General features: G+C 38.7%; 1 protein-coding gene across 1 annotated transcript in view; it reads right to left on the reverse strand.

Annotated features, from left to right (window-relative positions):
- Positions 1 to 15947, reverse strand: part of Exoc6b (exocyst complex component 6B) — a 546892-nt gene that overhangs the window by 132268 nt on the left and 398677 nt on the right. The window contains exon 20 of the mRNA XM_013035762.1: positions 15142 to 15215. Within this exon, the coding sequence (XP_012891216.1) occupies positions 15142 to 15215 (74 nt within the window). The remainder of the gene's footprint in view (positions 1 to 15141; positions 15216 to 15947) is intronic.

Consider the following 15947-nt stretch of genomic DNA (forward strand, 5'->3'; position numbering starts at 1 on the left):
CTTGCCTTGCATGCATGAGGCCCTGGGTTCGATTCCTCAGCACCACATAAGCAAAAAGAAAAAAGCCAGAAGTGGCGTTGTGGCTCAAGTGGTAGAGCACTAGCCTTGATCTAAAGAGCTGAGGGACAGTGCCCAAGCCGAGTTCAGGCCCCACCACCGGACCCAAAAATAAATAAATAAATAAATAATATGTGACAGAGATGGGTGTCAGTAGCTCATACTTGTAATCCTACTAAGGAGGCTGAAACAAGAGATCACTGTTTGAAGCCAACTGAGGCAGAAAAATCCAAGAGACTCCATCCCCAAAAAAACCAACAAAATAGACTGGAGGTATGTGCTCAAGAGGCAGAGCAAACCAGCAGAGCAAATAAGCCATGTTAGGACCAGGCTGTGAGTTCAAAGCCCAGTTGCAGCGGGGTAGGACAGCAGAATTCAAGTCTCAACTTTAGTCAAAAACTACAGATGAAGAGAAGAAAAGACCTTCATACTTCATAAAAACAACATAAATTTAACTACCTCCATGCTTCTTTTTTTAATTTATTTATTTTTTATTTGAGAACATACTGTACAGAGGGGTTACAATTACATGGGCAGGATAATGCGTACATTTTTGGCTCAGTGGTAGAGCGCTTGCCTTGCATGCCTGAGACTCTGGGTTCGATTCCTTAGCACCACATAAGCAAAAAGAAAAAAGCCAGAAGAGGCGCTGTGGCTCAAGTGGTAGAGTGGTAGTCTGGAGCAGAAGAGCTGAGGGACAGCGCCCAGGCCCAGAGTTCAGGCCCCACGACCAGACCCCCCCCCCAAAAAAAAGAAGCCCGTGAGACGTTTATCTCCAATAAAACCACTTAAAAAAAAAAACCTCCATGCTTCTTATCATTACCTCCCATCAATTTAACTGTTTCTTTTTACTATTATGTTATCCAAGCAGACAGCGAAAAAAGAGATATTTACAGAGACAGAGGAAGGTAGGAGAAAACTACGACTTTTTACTCAGTTCTCTCAGATATTATAAGGGAAGGAAAAATTAACACCATCATTTGGAAGTCTTACTACACTTGTATTTAGAACCCAGGGAGCCATGCAAAAACATATACCCACAGTGGGTACTGATGAATCTTTCTTACTGTGTTAGTCAGCTTTCCATTACTACAACTATCTGAGATAATCAACTTATGTTGGCTTATAGTTTTACAGGTCCATAATAATCCAGCCTGATTGCTTTGGGTGAAGCAATATATCATGGCAGGAGCACATGGTGGAGCAAAATAGTTTAGACCACAGCCAAGAAGTAAAAAAGAAGAAGTTGGGAAGTAAGGACTCTTACTGTCCCAAGGCACATCTTGAATCCTGAAGATAGGGACACAGGTAGACCTATTGCAACAATGAGATGTACAAGTTGTTATGTCGAAAACTGAACTTTACAACTTTGGGGGGGGGGCGTGGAGATGGGAAGGGATGGGAGGGGGAAATAAGGGAAGAGGCAACAATGCTTGATAAGAAATGTACTCATTATCTTGCCCATGTAATTGTAACCCCTCTGTATGGTATTTTCAGACACACACATACAAAAAGTTAGGGCCTTTGCACATCATCTTTTTTGCTTACGTCTAGTGCTCTACTACTTAGCACAACCCCACTTCCAGCCTTTTGGTGGTTAATTGGAGACAAAAGTCTCACATACTTTCCTTCCCAAGCTGGCTTTGAACTTCAGTCCTCAGATCTCAGCTTCCTGAGTAGTTAGGATTACAGGCATGAGCCACTGGCATTTGACTACAAAATACCTTTCAATGTAGGAAAATATAGCAAACTACTTCTAATTCAGTTTAACATGAAAAAGCAAATTTCTTTTCTTTTCCATCATTTCCGTGCTCAGAATTGATGAGAACATTTGTTGCTATTCTTAATTCCTTACTCTCTGGAAAACAGCAGAATTCCCATTATAAGCCATCAGCCAAAGGCCTGGAAGTTAGGTTAGGGTTAAGAGATCACTCCTGGTCTCCTGACTTAGCAGCAGTTTAAATAACAATAGTAGTACTATCATTGATTATAAGCTTAAGTATTAAACAAGATGATTATATTGCTTATTTAGTGCTTGCTCTAAACTAACAAGTTATTCTCAATCTTCATTTTATTACTGGAAACTATATCTAATAGCAAATAATTTTCTAAATATCACAGCCAGTAACACTAGTCTGCCGGGTCCCAAACATCTTAACCACTGTACTGCCTTCCAGCCACTATAGGGCTTGATTTATAATTATAGCAGCTGTTTTGATGTGTGAGAAGTTAAGAAGAAGAGGGAGCCACTATAGTGTAATAGAATAAGCAAGAGTTCTCTTTCTCTATACTTGGAGAAGAAGGGTTGAAAAACTACTGAATACTGAGCAGCTTAAAATGATTCCAGTTTTCTACTGAACTCTAGAGAACAGATCCCAGGTCACTGAACTTACTGAGATCTTATTTTACTTGATAATGAGTCAAGTTTTCATCTTCTACAGGATATTCTTTGCAATTGTTCCAGTCTAAAATACAAAGGAACAAACAACAGAAGCTGGCTGAAGAAAGAATTGTCCTTTCAAGTAAATGTTATTCACAAATGTGTTAATGCCCAAGTCCATGTTCATTTCATTAATAAGAATTGTTTATTTGAATCTTAGCATGTTCTATCATCTCTTCCTCTCTATCTACATCCTCAATGCATTATTTTACTCTTGAAATCAGCAGACAAAGAACAAAATGATCTTAGTTAATCAATAAGGAGCTACTTTAAGAGATGAGACACCCACCCCACAGATAGGGTGTTTGTTATGTCTGAAACTGCTCTCTCTGCAAATCCTCCACTTGTTGACATTCATCCCATAAAATGCTTCTGCCAGGGTAAAAATGTCTTGGTGAACCAACCTTTCTTCCATGTTCCTTTCTTTCCCTTCTCTGCTTATTCATTCCAATGTGTGTGCTATTGTTTTACTTTTTGTTTGTTTTTCATTTGGGCTCCTGTTTCATCTCTGCCTGTGCCCATAGGATGTGACATTTTAGACTGTCCCTTCACTTAGGCGTTTTCTTGTCCTTTCCCATCTGGTCCTACTTCATCCCTTTTCCTACTACTGGTTTTCGAACTTCCCTATAAGCAAGTGCTTTAAACTGGAAATTAGGGTTTGGAATTCTCTTTTTGCCCTTATTTCCCAAGGGCCAATGCTTGTAATTGTGGTTTACCAGGTAGCTAATCCTCTCACAGCTAAGGGGCAAAGTGAAATATGCCCCAATCCTAAATCTGGACCTGTGCTGTCACTCTCTGCTGCCCTCCAGCGGCTATTAGTAGGATGTAGTAGTGTGATACCAATTCCAAGACTTGGCTCTGCCACCCTTTCCTTACATGGAGTTTACTTAAGTAGGACACTGCATAGTAGAGTTAATAGAGCTAAAGTCATTGTTCAGAACATAGCAGCTTTCGTTCAACCCATACTAACACACAACCTCTGATACAATGGCTATTCCAAGGAAATTCAATGGAGTATTGTATGATGATTCCCCCTGTCATCAGAAAACTGGAAGTGGCATTGTGGCTCAAGTGGTAGAGAGAGTGATCACCTTGAGCTGAAGAGCTCAGGGACAGTGCCCAGGCCCAGAGTTCAAGCCCCATGACTAACAAAACAAGAAACAAACAAACAAAAAAAAGCTACAACTCTCCTGCTGGAGCAAAGTGAATAGAGGGGCATTGCAGATCAGACCCACACCATGGAAAGTATATCCTACATACACTCTGGTGAACCTCAAAGTGGTAGGACTTGACCTCCAGGCTGAAGTAGATTGAGCAATCAAGCTTTTGGTTAGGTTCTCCATCCAAGGCTGTGACAAGATAGGCTGATAACAACACCGGACAATGGTAACCCAGATGGTCCATTAGTCAGAAGATTAAACCATATACATATACATACACACACACACACATATACAAACACATATACATATATTTGTGCTAGCCCAAGGGGCTTGAACTCAGGGCCTGGGTGCTGTCCCTGAATGGTTTTGCTCAGGGTAGCACTCTACAACCTGAGCCACAGCACCACTTGCAGCTTTTTTGGTTCTTATTTTTTTGTATATATATTTTTACTGTAAAAATACTGTACAGAGGGATTACAGTTACATGAGTAAGGTTATGAGTACATTTCCTATTGAGCATTGTTACCTCCTTTGTTTTTCCCTTACCATCCCTTCCCTCCTCACCTCCCCCGCCCCATGTTGGAAAGTTCATTTTCAACATACTGTCTTGTACATCTCATTGTTACAATGGGTCAACCTGTATCCTTATTTCAACATTTTGTTATTTCCCTTCCTCTCCCCAAGTTGGAAAAATGTATATACAAGATGCAGGACACCAGAATCAAATGCAGTGAAAACAGGGAAGAACATACAAAAGAAACAGAAAAATCACATAGTACATTATAAGTGCATTAAGAAGAACAGCAACAAAGATAAAATCTCTTGGGTCCCTATCTTGGGGTGGTCCATTTTGCTTAGCATCATCTGATATGGTCATATGTACATAGCTTTTGACCTATTCTGCTTGTCCTAGACATAAACTAGTTATTGCAAATAAGGGAAACCATGGGACCTATGATTCTTCGAGCCTGGCTTACTTCACTTAATATATTTTTTTCCAAGTCTTTCCATTTCCTAATAAATGGGGCAATGTCATTCTTTCTGATGGAGGCATAGAATTCCATTATACACACACACACACACACACACACACACACACACACCTCACATTTTCTTGATCCATTCATCTACTGAGGGGTATCTGGGTTGGTTCTATATTCTAGGTATGGTAAATAATGTTGCGATAAACATAGTTGTTGTGCTGGTAGCTTTAGTATAGCCTTGTTTGTGATCATTTGGGTAAATGCCCAAAAGTGGGATTTCTGAGTCATTAGGGGAGCTCTATGTGTAGTCTTTTGAAGAACCTCCATCCTGCTTTCCAAAGTGGCTGAACAAGTTTACACTCCCACCAACAATGCATAAGGGAGCCAAAAAAATAGAATGGAAGGAAGACAGCCTCTTCAGTAAATGGTGCTGGCAAAATTGGTTAAACACCTGTAGAAAGCTAAAGCTAGATCCTTATCTATCACCCTGCATCAGAATCAACTCCAAATGGATCAAAGACCTCTTAGTCTTTTGGTTATAATTGGAGAGAAGAGTCTCATGAACTTTCCTGCCTGAGCTGGCTTCAAAGAGTGATCTTCAGGTCTCAGCCTCCCAAGTAGCTAGGATTATAAGCATGAGCCATTGGTTGTCAGCCAAACCCAATTTTTTTTAAAATGAGGAAATATGTCAAAATCCTACTATTTTGACTTCAGCAACCCAGTCTTTCATTCAGCTACCTGAATGAAAAACCTTTACTCATTGCTTTTCACCTTAAAGACCACAGCAGAACCCACAGTGCCTGGTTCTCATGAACCAGTGTTTCCAGATACACAAACTGTCTAGAGGGATGGGACTTGGAAGAGGCCCAGAAGTTCCTCCTCTACCAAACTCAATTATATAAAAACAAAGTGTTTCAGGCCTACATTGCTGCTAAGTGGTGTGTGTCTCCACAGAGGAAAACCAAAGACCCTGGAAAATATACATTAGAGTTCATCAGGCCTTTGACCTCCCTGTTTAGAATCTACAAAACAAATAGAATCACAATTTAAAAGAGCTGTAAAGGACATGACATAGAATTCTGTACATGCATTATTTGTGTTTCATTTTTATTAGGACATACATAAATATAATAAAGTCCAGATAACCTAAATGCAAAAATAACTTAATAAATGTGTTTCCTGTTTATAAGACTACCATGGTCTCCATGTGATTATCATCTACTGTTAATATTCTCTTTCTCTGCTTTCCAAGCTTTTGAAACAACTAATTCCATGAAACTTTAGAACATCTGACCTGTGAGATACTAAAATGACTTCTTCCATAACAAGAGTATAATGACTAAAAAACGTCCTTCCAAATATGCTAGACTTGCATGTAGACCCCTAAATGTCTGGTCTTTTCCTGATACTCAAGTGGTATCTTGTATAATTTATATACCAAACGACTGTGCTTGTTTGTATTGTTTCATAAGAACCTATGCATCAAAAATGGAATCTGTAGCCAGGCGCCAGTGGCTCACACCAGAGTTCAAGCTAACGACCGACAAAAAAAAAAAAAAAAAAAAAAGGAATCTGTATTAAACAAAAGAACAACAACAACAAAAAGGTCCTGAGAAGGTAGAATTTCTGACTTCACCTTCTCCTCAGTTAAGAAACCATTGTCTCTAGCTGGGCACTGGTGGCTCACACCTATAATTCTAGCTACTGAGGAGGCTGAGATCTGAGGATCGCAGTTCAAAGCCAGCCCGGGCAGGAAAGTTCATGAAACTTTTATCTCCAATAAACCATTCAGAAAACTGGAAGTGGCTCGTGACTCAAATAGTAGAGCGCTTGCCTTGAGCTGAAGAGCTCAGGGATAGTGCCCAGGCCCAGAGTTCAAGCCCCAAGACCAACAATTTTAAAAAAGAAAAAGAAACCATAGTCTCAGAAGTTCTAAAGGAAGTTCTCCTCTCATCATCTAAGATATTGAAAAGTCTCACTTAGTTACATGTTACTTCCAAGTCATTTTCCCTGATGGTTCCAGTTACTAAAGGCCCAAGTAAGGTAAAGGGACACCTCTGGTTAGTAAGGGGCTGCTGCAGCATTCCAGGAACTGTCAACTGTATTCACCTGCACCCTGTCTTTGCATGTAATGATCTAGTAATGGCTTATATAAAGCCAAAGGTCAAGCCTGCTGAGGAGTATTCCCAGAATGTTTTTATCTAGACCTTTCACAGAACTAAGCACAGATGATATTAGCTCTCCCCTAGTTAGGAACAGGAGTTATTTCCTGTCAGAGCTTCCTTTGATGTTAGAGGTATAATCCTGAGGATTACAGGTGCCTGTCAAAATAGCATTGGCAAAATAATCTTATCAAAACAACCAGAAAACACTGCTTCCAAAAACCAAAAGTTTATGTTTTGAAGTTAAAGATCCTATTGATGCCAGGCTGTCAAATCATAACTAAAGTCTTTTTATGAAAGCCTGGGTATCAAAGAAGCAGTCTTTGCCTTGCTCTGGGTATCTTGCCAGAAGACTCTGCAGCTGTCCTTAAAACTAAAAAATGTAGTGGCAATGAAAAAAAAAATCAAACAAACACCCAAATTCTAGATAAAGTTGCATCCCTTTGAAGGACAGGATTACCTGAAGAGCAAGTATAGGAAGCACAGCGGGCTAATAAGGCTTGAGTCACAAGTATGAGCAATTATAGAAGAATGTAAGAATGTAAGGTAGGAAACATGCTTTATTTACTTGGCATACTGATGAATAAGTACTTTATGTCTGGGGAAGTTTACACCGATATACAAATACTTCCTACTGTACATATTATAAAACATGCAATATTACTTACAGAAACTTTTAGTAGTTACACAGCAGAGGAGAGTTCCGTGCTCAATATATGCATATTTGTACGCATATATATGTATATGTGTATGTACTTATACATATACATGTATATGCACATACGTACATACACATGTATACATGTATATGTGTATATGTACACATACATGTATATATGTAAAATCTTCTAATTAGCAAATTCCTTTAGGATATAGTGAATCTGGATTTCATTTCTGATCTACCATCCCAACATATACGTGTGTGTGTGTGTGTGTGTGTGTGTATAGATAATAATACAAGATAATTTTTACTAAGATAAAAGCTTGATGGTCGAAATAATTTCTCCCAATCCACTACTGACTTATCATTGGTAAAGGCATCATTCATTTCCATAACATATCAAGTTATTTGATTTTTGACTCTGGTGGATGATTCCTAAATTTATAGGCCATAAATTCAGGTTAATACAAAATCTGAAGGTTAACAGAGTATTTTGGTTGTGCATTGGTGGGAGAGTGTATCTACTGGTCCATACAATTCAATAATAAAAGGATCTCAATTTTCTTCAAAATTTTCTACACCAAGAATATCGCTTTCATAAAAACTTTCTACTACTGTCTACTGCTACCTCCACACTTTTCTTATCCATCAAGATTACTTGTGGATAAGAAGACTTCAAAAAGCTCTGAAATCCCAAGGTAGGGGGATAATTTAGAATGGTTAAAGTGAAATATTAAGAAAAGATCCTATGGATCATATAACGTTTTGATATGTGCTACATCATACACAATCATCTTTTGATAGAAACATGTTTCCTACAGAGGTTACCATATAACTATTAAAAAAAGTTAAGATATTTCCATCTAAGTCATGGTGGTAACAACAGCAGACAAGCAAAGGCAGAATTTTTCTCCTAAGAACAGCACAATGTTCATTAAAAATAGACAATTTATTGAACAGAATCAAGATAAATGGCAAAAGGAGTTAAAGTTTGACATAGGTTGTTGAGTTGCTCTATGATTTCCCTAACTGGTGTGGACTAACTGAACTTACTGTTTTACCTCTATATCTCTGGCAGCAATAGGATGAGAATTTGTTCAACATTCCCAAAGCAATATGCAATTATTTCTCTTAGGCCTTTCAGTTGTTTTTAAGACAGGTTAAGTGTCTGCAATGGAAATGCACTGTGTTTACTTTAGACAGTAGGTTAGAAATTAGGGAATAACTGGCCTAGAGGGAATATCAACAGCACAATCTAAAAAAAGCCCTAGATATCTTGGGATGGTTTACTGTAAAGGAGTTGTTGCCAACAAGCTCCATTCAGAAGGTCTGATGCAATGTCACAATCTAGTTCATTCAGCTTTATTAAAACTTATATACATCAGAAGTAAATAACTGTTGGGCCCAAGGAATGATAGAGAATATGATGTTATTAAGGAACAGAACACACTAAAGTCTTTTCTTGCTGGTCAAAATGTAAGATGAACTGCTATAATTTAAATAAATAGTGAAAAATATCCTAACAATTAACACGAATAACATATATAAAATGTTTCACTTAGTCCACATTCAGAAGTATTTGGGGAAGAGGAGGATAAACAGCATATTAAAGAAAACAAGTACACAAGGAAACTTAATAGCAGAAAACAAGAAACCAGAGAGATTACAATAACTAAAGGAGAAGTCTAGATCCTAGTTACAAACACAAATTATATCTTTCATCTTCGATAGTAGAATTTTTTCCTTCTTTTCTTAATGTTTAATTCTTTTTCAGTTTAATTCTCTATTTTGCCCCTGATGCTCACAAAAATCTCTTCACATCCAGGTACAGGTGACTCAGGCCTGTAATCCTAGCTACTCAGGAGGCTGAGATCTCTGAGGATCACCGTTCACAGCCAGCCCAAACAGGAAAGTCCATGAGATTCTTATCTCCAATAACCACCAGAAAACCAGAAGTGGCACTGTGGTTCAAGTGGTAGAGTACTCACGGACAGTGCCCAGATCCAAAGTTCAAGCTCCACAATCAAAAAAAGAAAATCTCTTCACAACTTCATTTTGCATTTATAGCCTCATTAATTTTTAAAATGTTATTGTAAAGGTGATATATAAAAGGGTTACAGTTACATAAGTCAGGTATTGAGTGTATTTCCTTTTGAACAGTGTCACCAACTCCCTCATTCTCTTCCAGTTTTTCCCCAGTCTTCCCTTCCTCTCAAGTCCAATAGTTCATTCCCAACATAGTATCTAGTGAATATCACTGCTGTATTGGTTCACCCTTTGTCCCACCATTTCTGTGCTTCCCTTTGCCCTCCCCAAATCAGGTTTATATACAAGGCAAAGGGTATAGAAATCAAATGCAGCTACAAAAGATAATAAACCAAAGAAAAAAGAAAGAACTTCAAACAGTACAAAAAAAACCCCGTCTTTCTTTTTTTAATTTAATTTTATTGTAAAGGTGATGTAAAGAGGGATTACAATTACATATCTAAGGTAATGAGTACATTTCTTTTTAACATGGTTACCCCTACCTTGTTTTTCTCTTGTCATTCTTATCCTTGATTTGCATTGATTAGCTAGGTCTTAAGTCTCAGGCAGAATACACATTGGAGTTTGTTTTCCATTTCTTGAATTTGGGCTGACTCTTAACTAGCTCTAGGCTAGGAAACAGTGGGAGTGAATGCTCTCCTACTCTCAAGTCAGCTTGCAGGAGTTTGCATACTTCCTCTTACTTTCTTGGAACTATCAGCTACCTGTAAATCTGGATTAGGCTGCTCCTGGATGTGAGATTAAATGTAGTAGTCAGTCCTTTTCCAATCTAGCAGCTGATTTCTAAGTGTGAGTGATCCCTATTGAACTTAAGCTAAATTGCTAAATAATAATAAAAGGCTGTTACTTTAAGCCAATTTGTGTGGGTGTAGCTTATTATGCAACAAAAGATGCTAAAAAAATGAATCAAATATTTGCTGATCTTCCATTTGCTCCTGGAGGGCAAAAATTACATGATATGAATTGTGCATTTCCATACAATTATCTTGGGTTTCACACATTGCAGGCATTCAGAATTTGATGAAATAAACGAAAATAAAATTCAAACTCTGGTGTACATCAGCACTGTCTATTTAATGTTTAGGTAAAGTACTCTTTTTTTTTTTTTAATGGGAGGGGGTACTAGCACTGTGGCTCAAACTAGGGGCCTGGGTACTGTCCCTTATTTTCACTCAAGACTGGTGTTCTACCACTTGAGCCACAGCTCAACTTTTGGCTTTTTGGTAGCCAACTGGGGATAAGAATCTCGCAGACTTTCCTGCCTAAACTGGCTTTGAACTGCAATCCTCAGAGCTCAGCCTGCTGAGTAGCTAGGATTATATATGTCAGCCACTGGCACCTGGTTTAAACTAGGCTTAAAGAGTTAAATATCTAACAATGTTCGGTAGGAAATGTACTCATTACCTTATTCATGTAACTGTAACCCCTCTGTACAGTACCTTTATAATAAAAAAAGAAAAAAAGAGTTAAATATCTATTAATAATCCACTATTGGCCTTGTATAATGTCTTATTATAAATCACAGCAGGCCAACATTATTGTAGTGTGCATATACCACTTTACATGCCCCTTTTAAAACAGCTAATTAAATGAGGTCTTAATTTGTCCTCAACTTTTAACATGCATACAAATCTGAATTTTTATTTAAAATACATATATTTTATATTTAAAGTTGTACTGTAATCCTACTTTTATGAACTTACAAACAGAGAAAACATAAAATATTAAAGAGGACAAATTTTGGGCTTGGTGGTTGAGTACTTGCCTAGCATACATGAAGCCCTGGGTTCGATTATTTAGTACCACATAATCAGAAGAAGCCAGAACTGGTACTGTGGCTCAAGTGGTAGAATGCTAGCCTTGCAAAAAAAAACTCGGGGACAGTGCCCAGGAAGCCCCAGGACTGGCAGAAGAAAAAAAAAAAGGCAACTTTTAATTTTTGCTGTCTAATTCACATTATTATCAATAGTGGGTTGTCTAAAGCTAGAAATCTGACAAATGACAAATGTATGTTAATGTACTTTAATTATGAAGGGCTATACAAATGTAAAATATTATGAAAGCTTGTAAATCCAAAAGGCCATTTCAGTTTTTTCTATAAAAAGTAGACGAGTGATATTAGAACAAGTGAAAAGGGATGAACAGTATTTCTAGCTTACATCCATTTTGCTTTCCTAGAAATGACACTCTATGATAGTATCAAATATTCCATGTTTTCATTTTTTTTTTTTTTTTTTTTGTCGGTCGAGGGGCTTGAACTCTGGGCCTGGGCGCTGTCCCTCAGCTCTTTAGCTCAAGGCGAGCACTCTACTACTTGAGCCATAGCATCACTTCCAGCTTTTCCTGCTTATGTGGTGCTGAGGAATCGAACCCAGGGCCTCACACACGAGAGGCAAGCACTCTACCACTGAGCCAACTTCTCAGCCCTGTTTTCAATATTTTAAAAATTGTTATCCACTTGATAGTGTAGGAAATTCTAATGCAAGAAAATATAAGAACATGAGCAAAATGAACACACTCAGAAAGCAGTGAGGCAAATGCTGTCAGTGACAGTGCCAGAATTCCCTTGCTGAACTGCACTGGGGAAGGTCTTATGTTGGTACGTACTCTATGTCCTCTCTCAACTTCAACCTCTTCCTTTACCTTCTGCTGTTCCTACGTCATGTTTTTTGTATCCTTGACTTATAAAAGGCATAATGATCAATCAGTTAATAGACTAGAGAATGGAATTTCAGATAGGACATTCAATAGTAATATAATCTGTGTCACTAATAATATACCTACAAGAAAAATTGTGGGTCGGTGAGAAGAAAGCCTCCAATTTTGGTCCATTAAAACCAACCATGTAAAGACTAGCCGAGGAACAAATTAACAATGCTACACGTAAAAAACACCCAATTACAAATATGAAGTTCAATAAATCAGGCATAGAAAGCTTGTCTCTGCCAATTAAGGATACATTAATTTAAAAAAAAAGAAGAGTGAAGGACTAATGTAAGATAGATTTTAGCCACCTGATGAAACAGCTTTCTAATAATCACATGCTCTAAAGGAGAACAGGCTTTTTGGGACAGAGTTCTCAAGGAGGAAACTGACACAGTCTGGGGTGCTGTGTGTGTAGGGGGGGTTGAACTTCAAAACAAAGGCTATCTTATCTGACTTTTAAGAGACGCCTCCATTGTGAAACTTAAAAATTCCATAGAAGGATTTTGGAAAGTACCTGAACAGGATATTCATTATGCCTCACATCATGTCAAGGCATCTTCTTTGGGAATATATGCCAATATTTCTATTTGTGATTTAAATACTTCTATCATTCAGAAGCCTTTTAAAAAAGATGCTCACTTTAAGTAAGTCTTGAAAATGACTAAGATGAATCGCAAAGAGATAAAAATGTTCTTACAAAGAATACAAAAGGACCATTTTTCTCCCCTCACAAGTAGTCAATTTACCTGAGCCTGCTAATATAATACTGCCCCAGAGCTAAAGAAGTTGTTCAGATCATCTAGGATGGAAATATATCCCTTTCAATATGCTTTAATAGATACAGGCATAAGTAAAATTTAGATAATAGACTCAACAGGAGAAGGAATCTTTTATTATCAGTAACATTTCATAATTTTGTTTCTACCCTCAAAATTTTATAGAAGAAACTCTGGTAAAAGAAATGTAATAGCAAATAGGAACTTAAGCAGAAACAACATCACAGCTCACTGAGAGCTCACATACTTGAGCATTCATCCCTGACTCGGATCCACCCTATTTTGGATGTATTTTGTAATTTATCTGCTTAGTTAATATTTTCTGTGAACACTAGTTGTTTCCCATAGGGACCAAAACCACAAACTAGAGAAAACAACCACATTTCCTTTTTATGAATAGTCAGAAAGGAAAAAGTTTTCTTAGATATGTTCCTCTAACAAAATTCAATTTTTGCTTTCCAAGAAAAGCCAATTGGCTTGGAAGTTTCTGAAATAAACAGGGGTGGGGTTAGTGCCCAGATTCCACCCTGCAAAATTTCAGTCATTCCAACATGTATCAAAGGATTAAGAGCTGAGTGTCAGTCTGGGAAGGTGGCTCAGTGGTAGAGTGCTTGCCTTGCATGCATGAGGCCCTGGATTCGATTCCTCGACACCACATAAACAGAAATGGCTGGAAGGGGTACTTGGCTCAAGCGGTAGAGTGCTAGCCTTGAGCTGAAGAGCTGAGGGACAGCGCCCAGGCCGAAAGTTCAGGCCCCACGACCAACAAAAGAGAGAGAGAGAGAGACTTGAGTGTCTTGTTTGAGTTACAGCATGCACAGGTAGATTCAGGTCTTAAGTGTGGGAAGAGATAATTCCATTTATAACCATGCTGGTTATAAGAAAACCTCCACCCAGCAACCCAGCCCCCAGATATTAAGTTGATACACGTTTCTGGGACACAGCCTGAATCCTCAAACTTTGGCGGGTCTACAGACACACAATTTTGTTTTCTGCTCAACAGAGCTTTCCAGAATTGTCATCAGATGACAGATTACACTGCCCATCCACAGGATTCAGGAGTAGTTCAGGCTATCCATTATGGGTTAAAAGCTGTTCCAGCATGAATCAAGTCACAGTGGTAAGGAGACTACCAATACAAGGGGTCCTACAGCTTTAAGAAATACCCTGGGCATCTAAAAGTTTTCAGAATGCAAACTATGTCAGCTCTGAAAACAAGAGGCACTGCATCATTATGGCAGGAGAAACAAAGCCAGCCCCCTTTTAAAAACAGACAACAAAAAAAAAAGATTGTTTTAATAGGAAAGAAGCATCAGTCATTGATTCTTACTTCATTCACACTTTCAATCCAACCCCATCCATCTTCAGAGTGAAGAGATGACAGAGCACAGTTAACTCTCTCCCTTTTGGGGCCCCCACCCATCCTGTTCCACTACATCCAAACCGCCAAGGTCTACCAACCCATCCACTTTGATTTGCAAGAAATAGCCTTAGAGCAACTCTTTCTATCTAATGAGCTTGCCAAAGCTCAGGTATGTCTAAGCACTAACTTTCATCACATTACTTTCATAGGGCTACTTGTCCGGTTAACATGATCAGTTAAGAGTCTTTGCTAATCAACTCCAAAAATGACTAGTTACTTACGGGACACCACATTCTACCAAGGAGGCAATGGGAAGTCTAAAGCCAACAAACCAAATCTACAATCCAGAATAACAAATATTTCATTTTCCTTAAATGTGGCTGGCCACATTATCTCTAGACAAAAGTTGTCCAGGCAGACAGTCTCTGCATCAGTGCACCTGCTTAGCATTGGTCTGTTGAGTTATCTTTTCGCTGTGTCTGCAGAAGTCAACTACAACACAATGGGTCGCATCACTTGAGGGTCACTTGAGTCTCTCTACTTGCTGGATCCCTCCTCCCACCCCCTGCCTTCCCTTCTACCCACAAAACCTTTAACTCCACCAGAGCTAAGGATCCCAGATAGCTAAATAAAAGAGGTGGCCTCAAATACAGGGAAAACCCCTTAGGTCTCCAGTGTGAATCGCCAATGCCAATCCCCCACTCCTCCCCTTTTCCTTAAGACCTGATGGTCTTCAGTCACACATCTTAAAAGAAAAACAAAAAACAAAAACACAAAGACTTACTTGTCTCAAGTCGATGAAGGCCAACTGCAGCGTGTCCTCCTGGAACCCAGGCACCGGGCCGGATCTGGCAAACTCTGTGGGAAAGAAAAGAGGATAAAAAGCGCCTTTAACTAACCATGGACAGGGAGATTGGCAGACGGATGACAGGAAAGACAAGAGAGGCTGGGGGAGAGGAGGACCAAGCTTCTAAGGAGTCATGTCTCTCTCCCTTCAGCTTCTTTGTTTGCCCTTCAAAATTCGTGTCATCAAAACACCATTAATTCCAGCATCCTGACAGCAAGGAAACTGTACTAATTCGACCTGAAATTTATTCCCATGAGCTGCGCTGGGCTTCAGAGTATTTGTTTTGTGAATGGACAAACAACTTGCAAAGGAGGAGGGAGTGGGGGAGAGAAAAAAGTTTTTCCTCTCAACACAATAAAATCTTCAGCTGTGAAACTCTTTTCAGTTCCAAAAGCTATTTATATTTTAGATTGCTGAAGGAATTTTCTAATTTCACGCTTGTCACCTCATACCCTAAGCATTTATCAAAAAATATTCTCTGCCACATCATTAATTATTCCCTCACTGATTATTTGTATTATCTCATGAGTGCCAATACCCCTCCTCCCACCCCTCCACACACACAACAAAGGCTGCCCCAATCCAGTGTTGGGCTTTTGAGAAAGAGTATTTGTAGATATGAAAGTGTCCATCTGAATAAACCTCATTACAAAACATAAGAAACATTTGCACATGTCTGTCTTTCCATGCATCCTTTATCCTTCTCTGTTCATTCTATTGTCAAAACTCTTCTGTATCTTCCT

The sequence above is a fragment of the Dipodomys ordii genome, unplaced genomic scaffold (assembly GCF_000151885.1).
Source record: "Dipodomys ordii isolate 6190 unplaced genomic scaffold, Dord_2.0 Scaffold220, whole genome shotgun sequence".
Taxonomy (NCBI): domain Eukaryota; kingdom Metazoa; phylum Chordata; class Mammalia; order Rodentia; family Heteromyidae; genus Dipodomys; species Dipodomys ordii.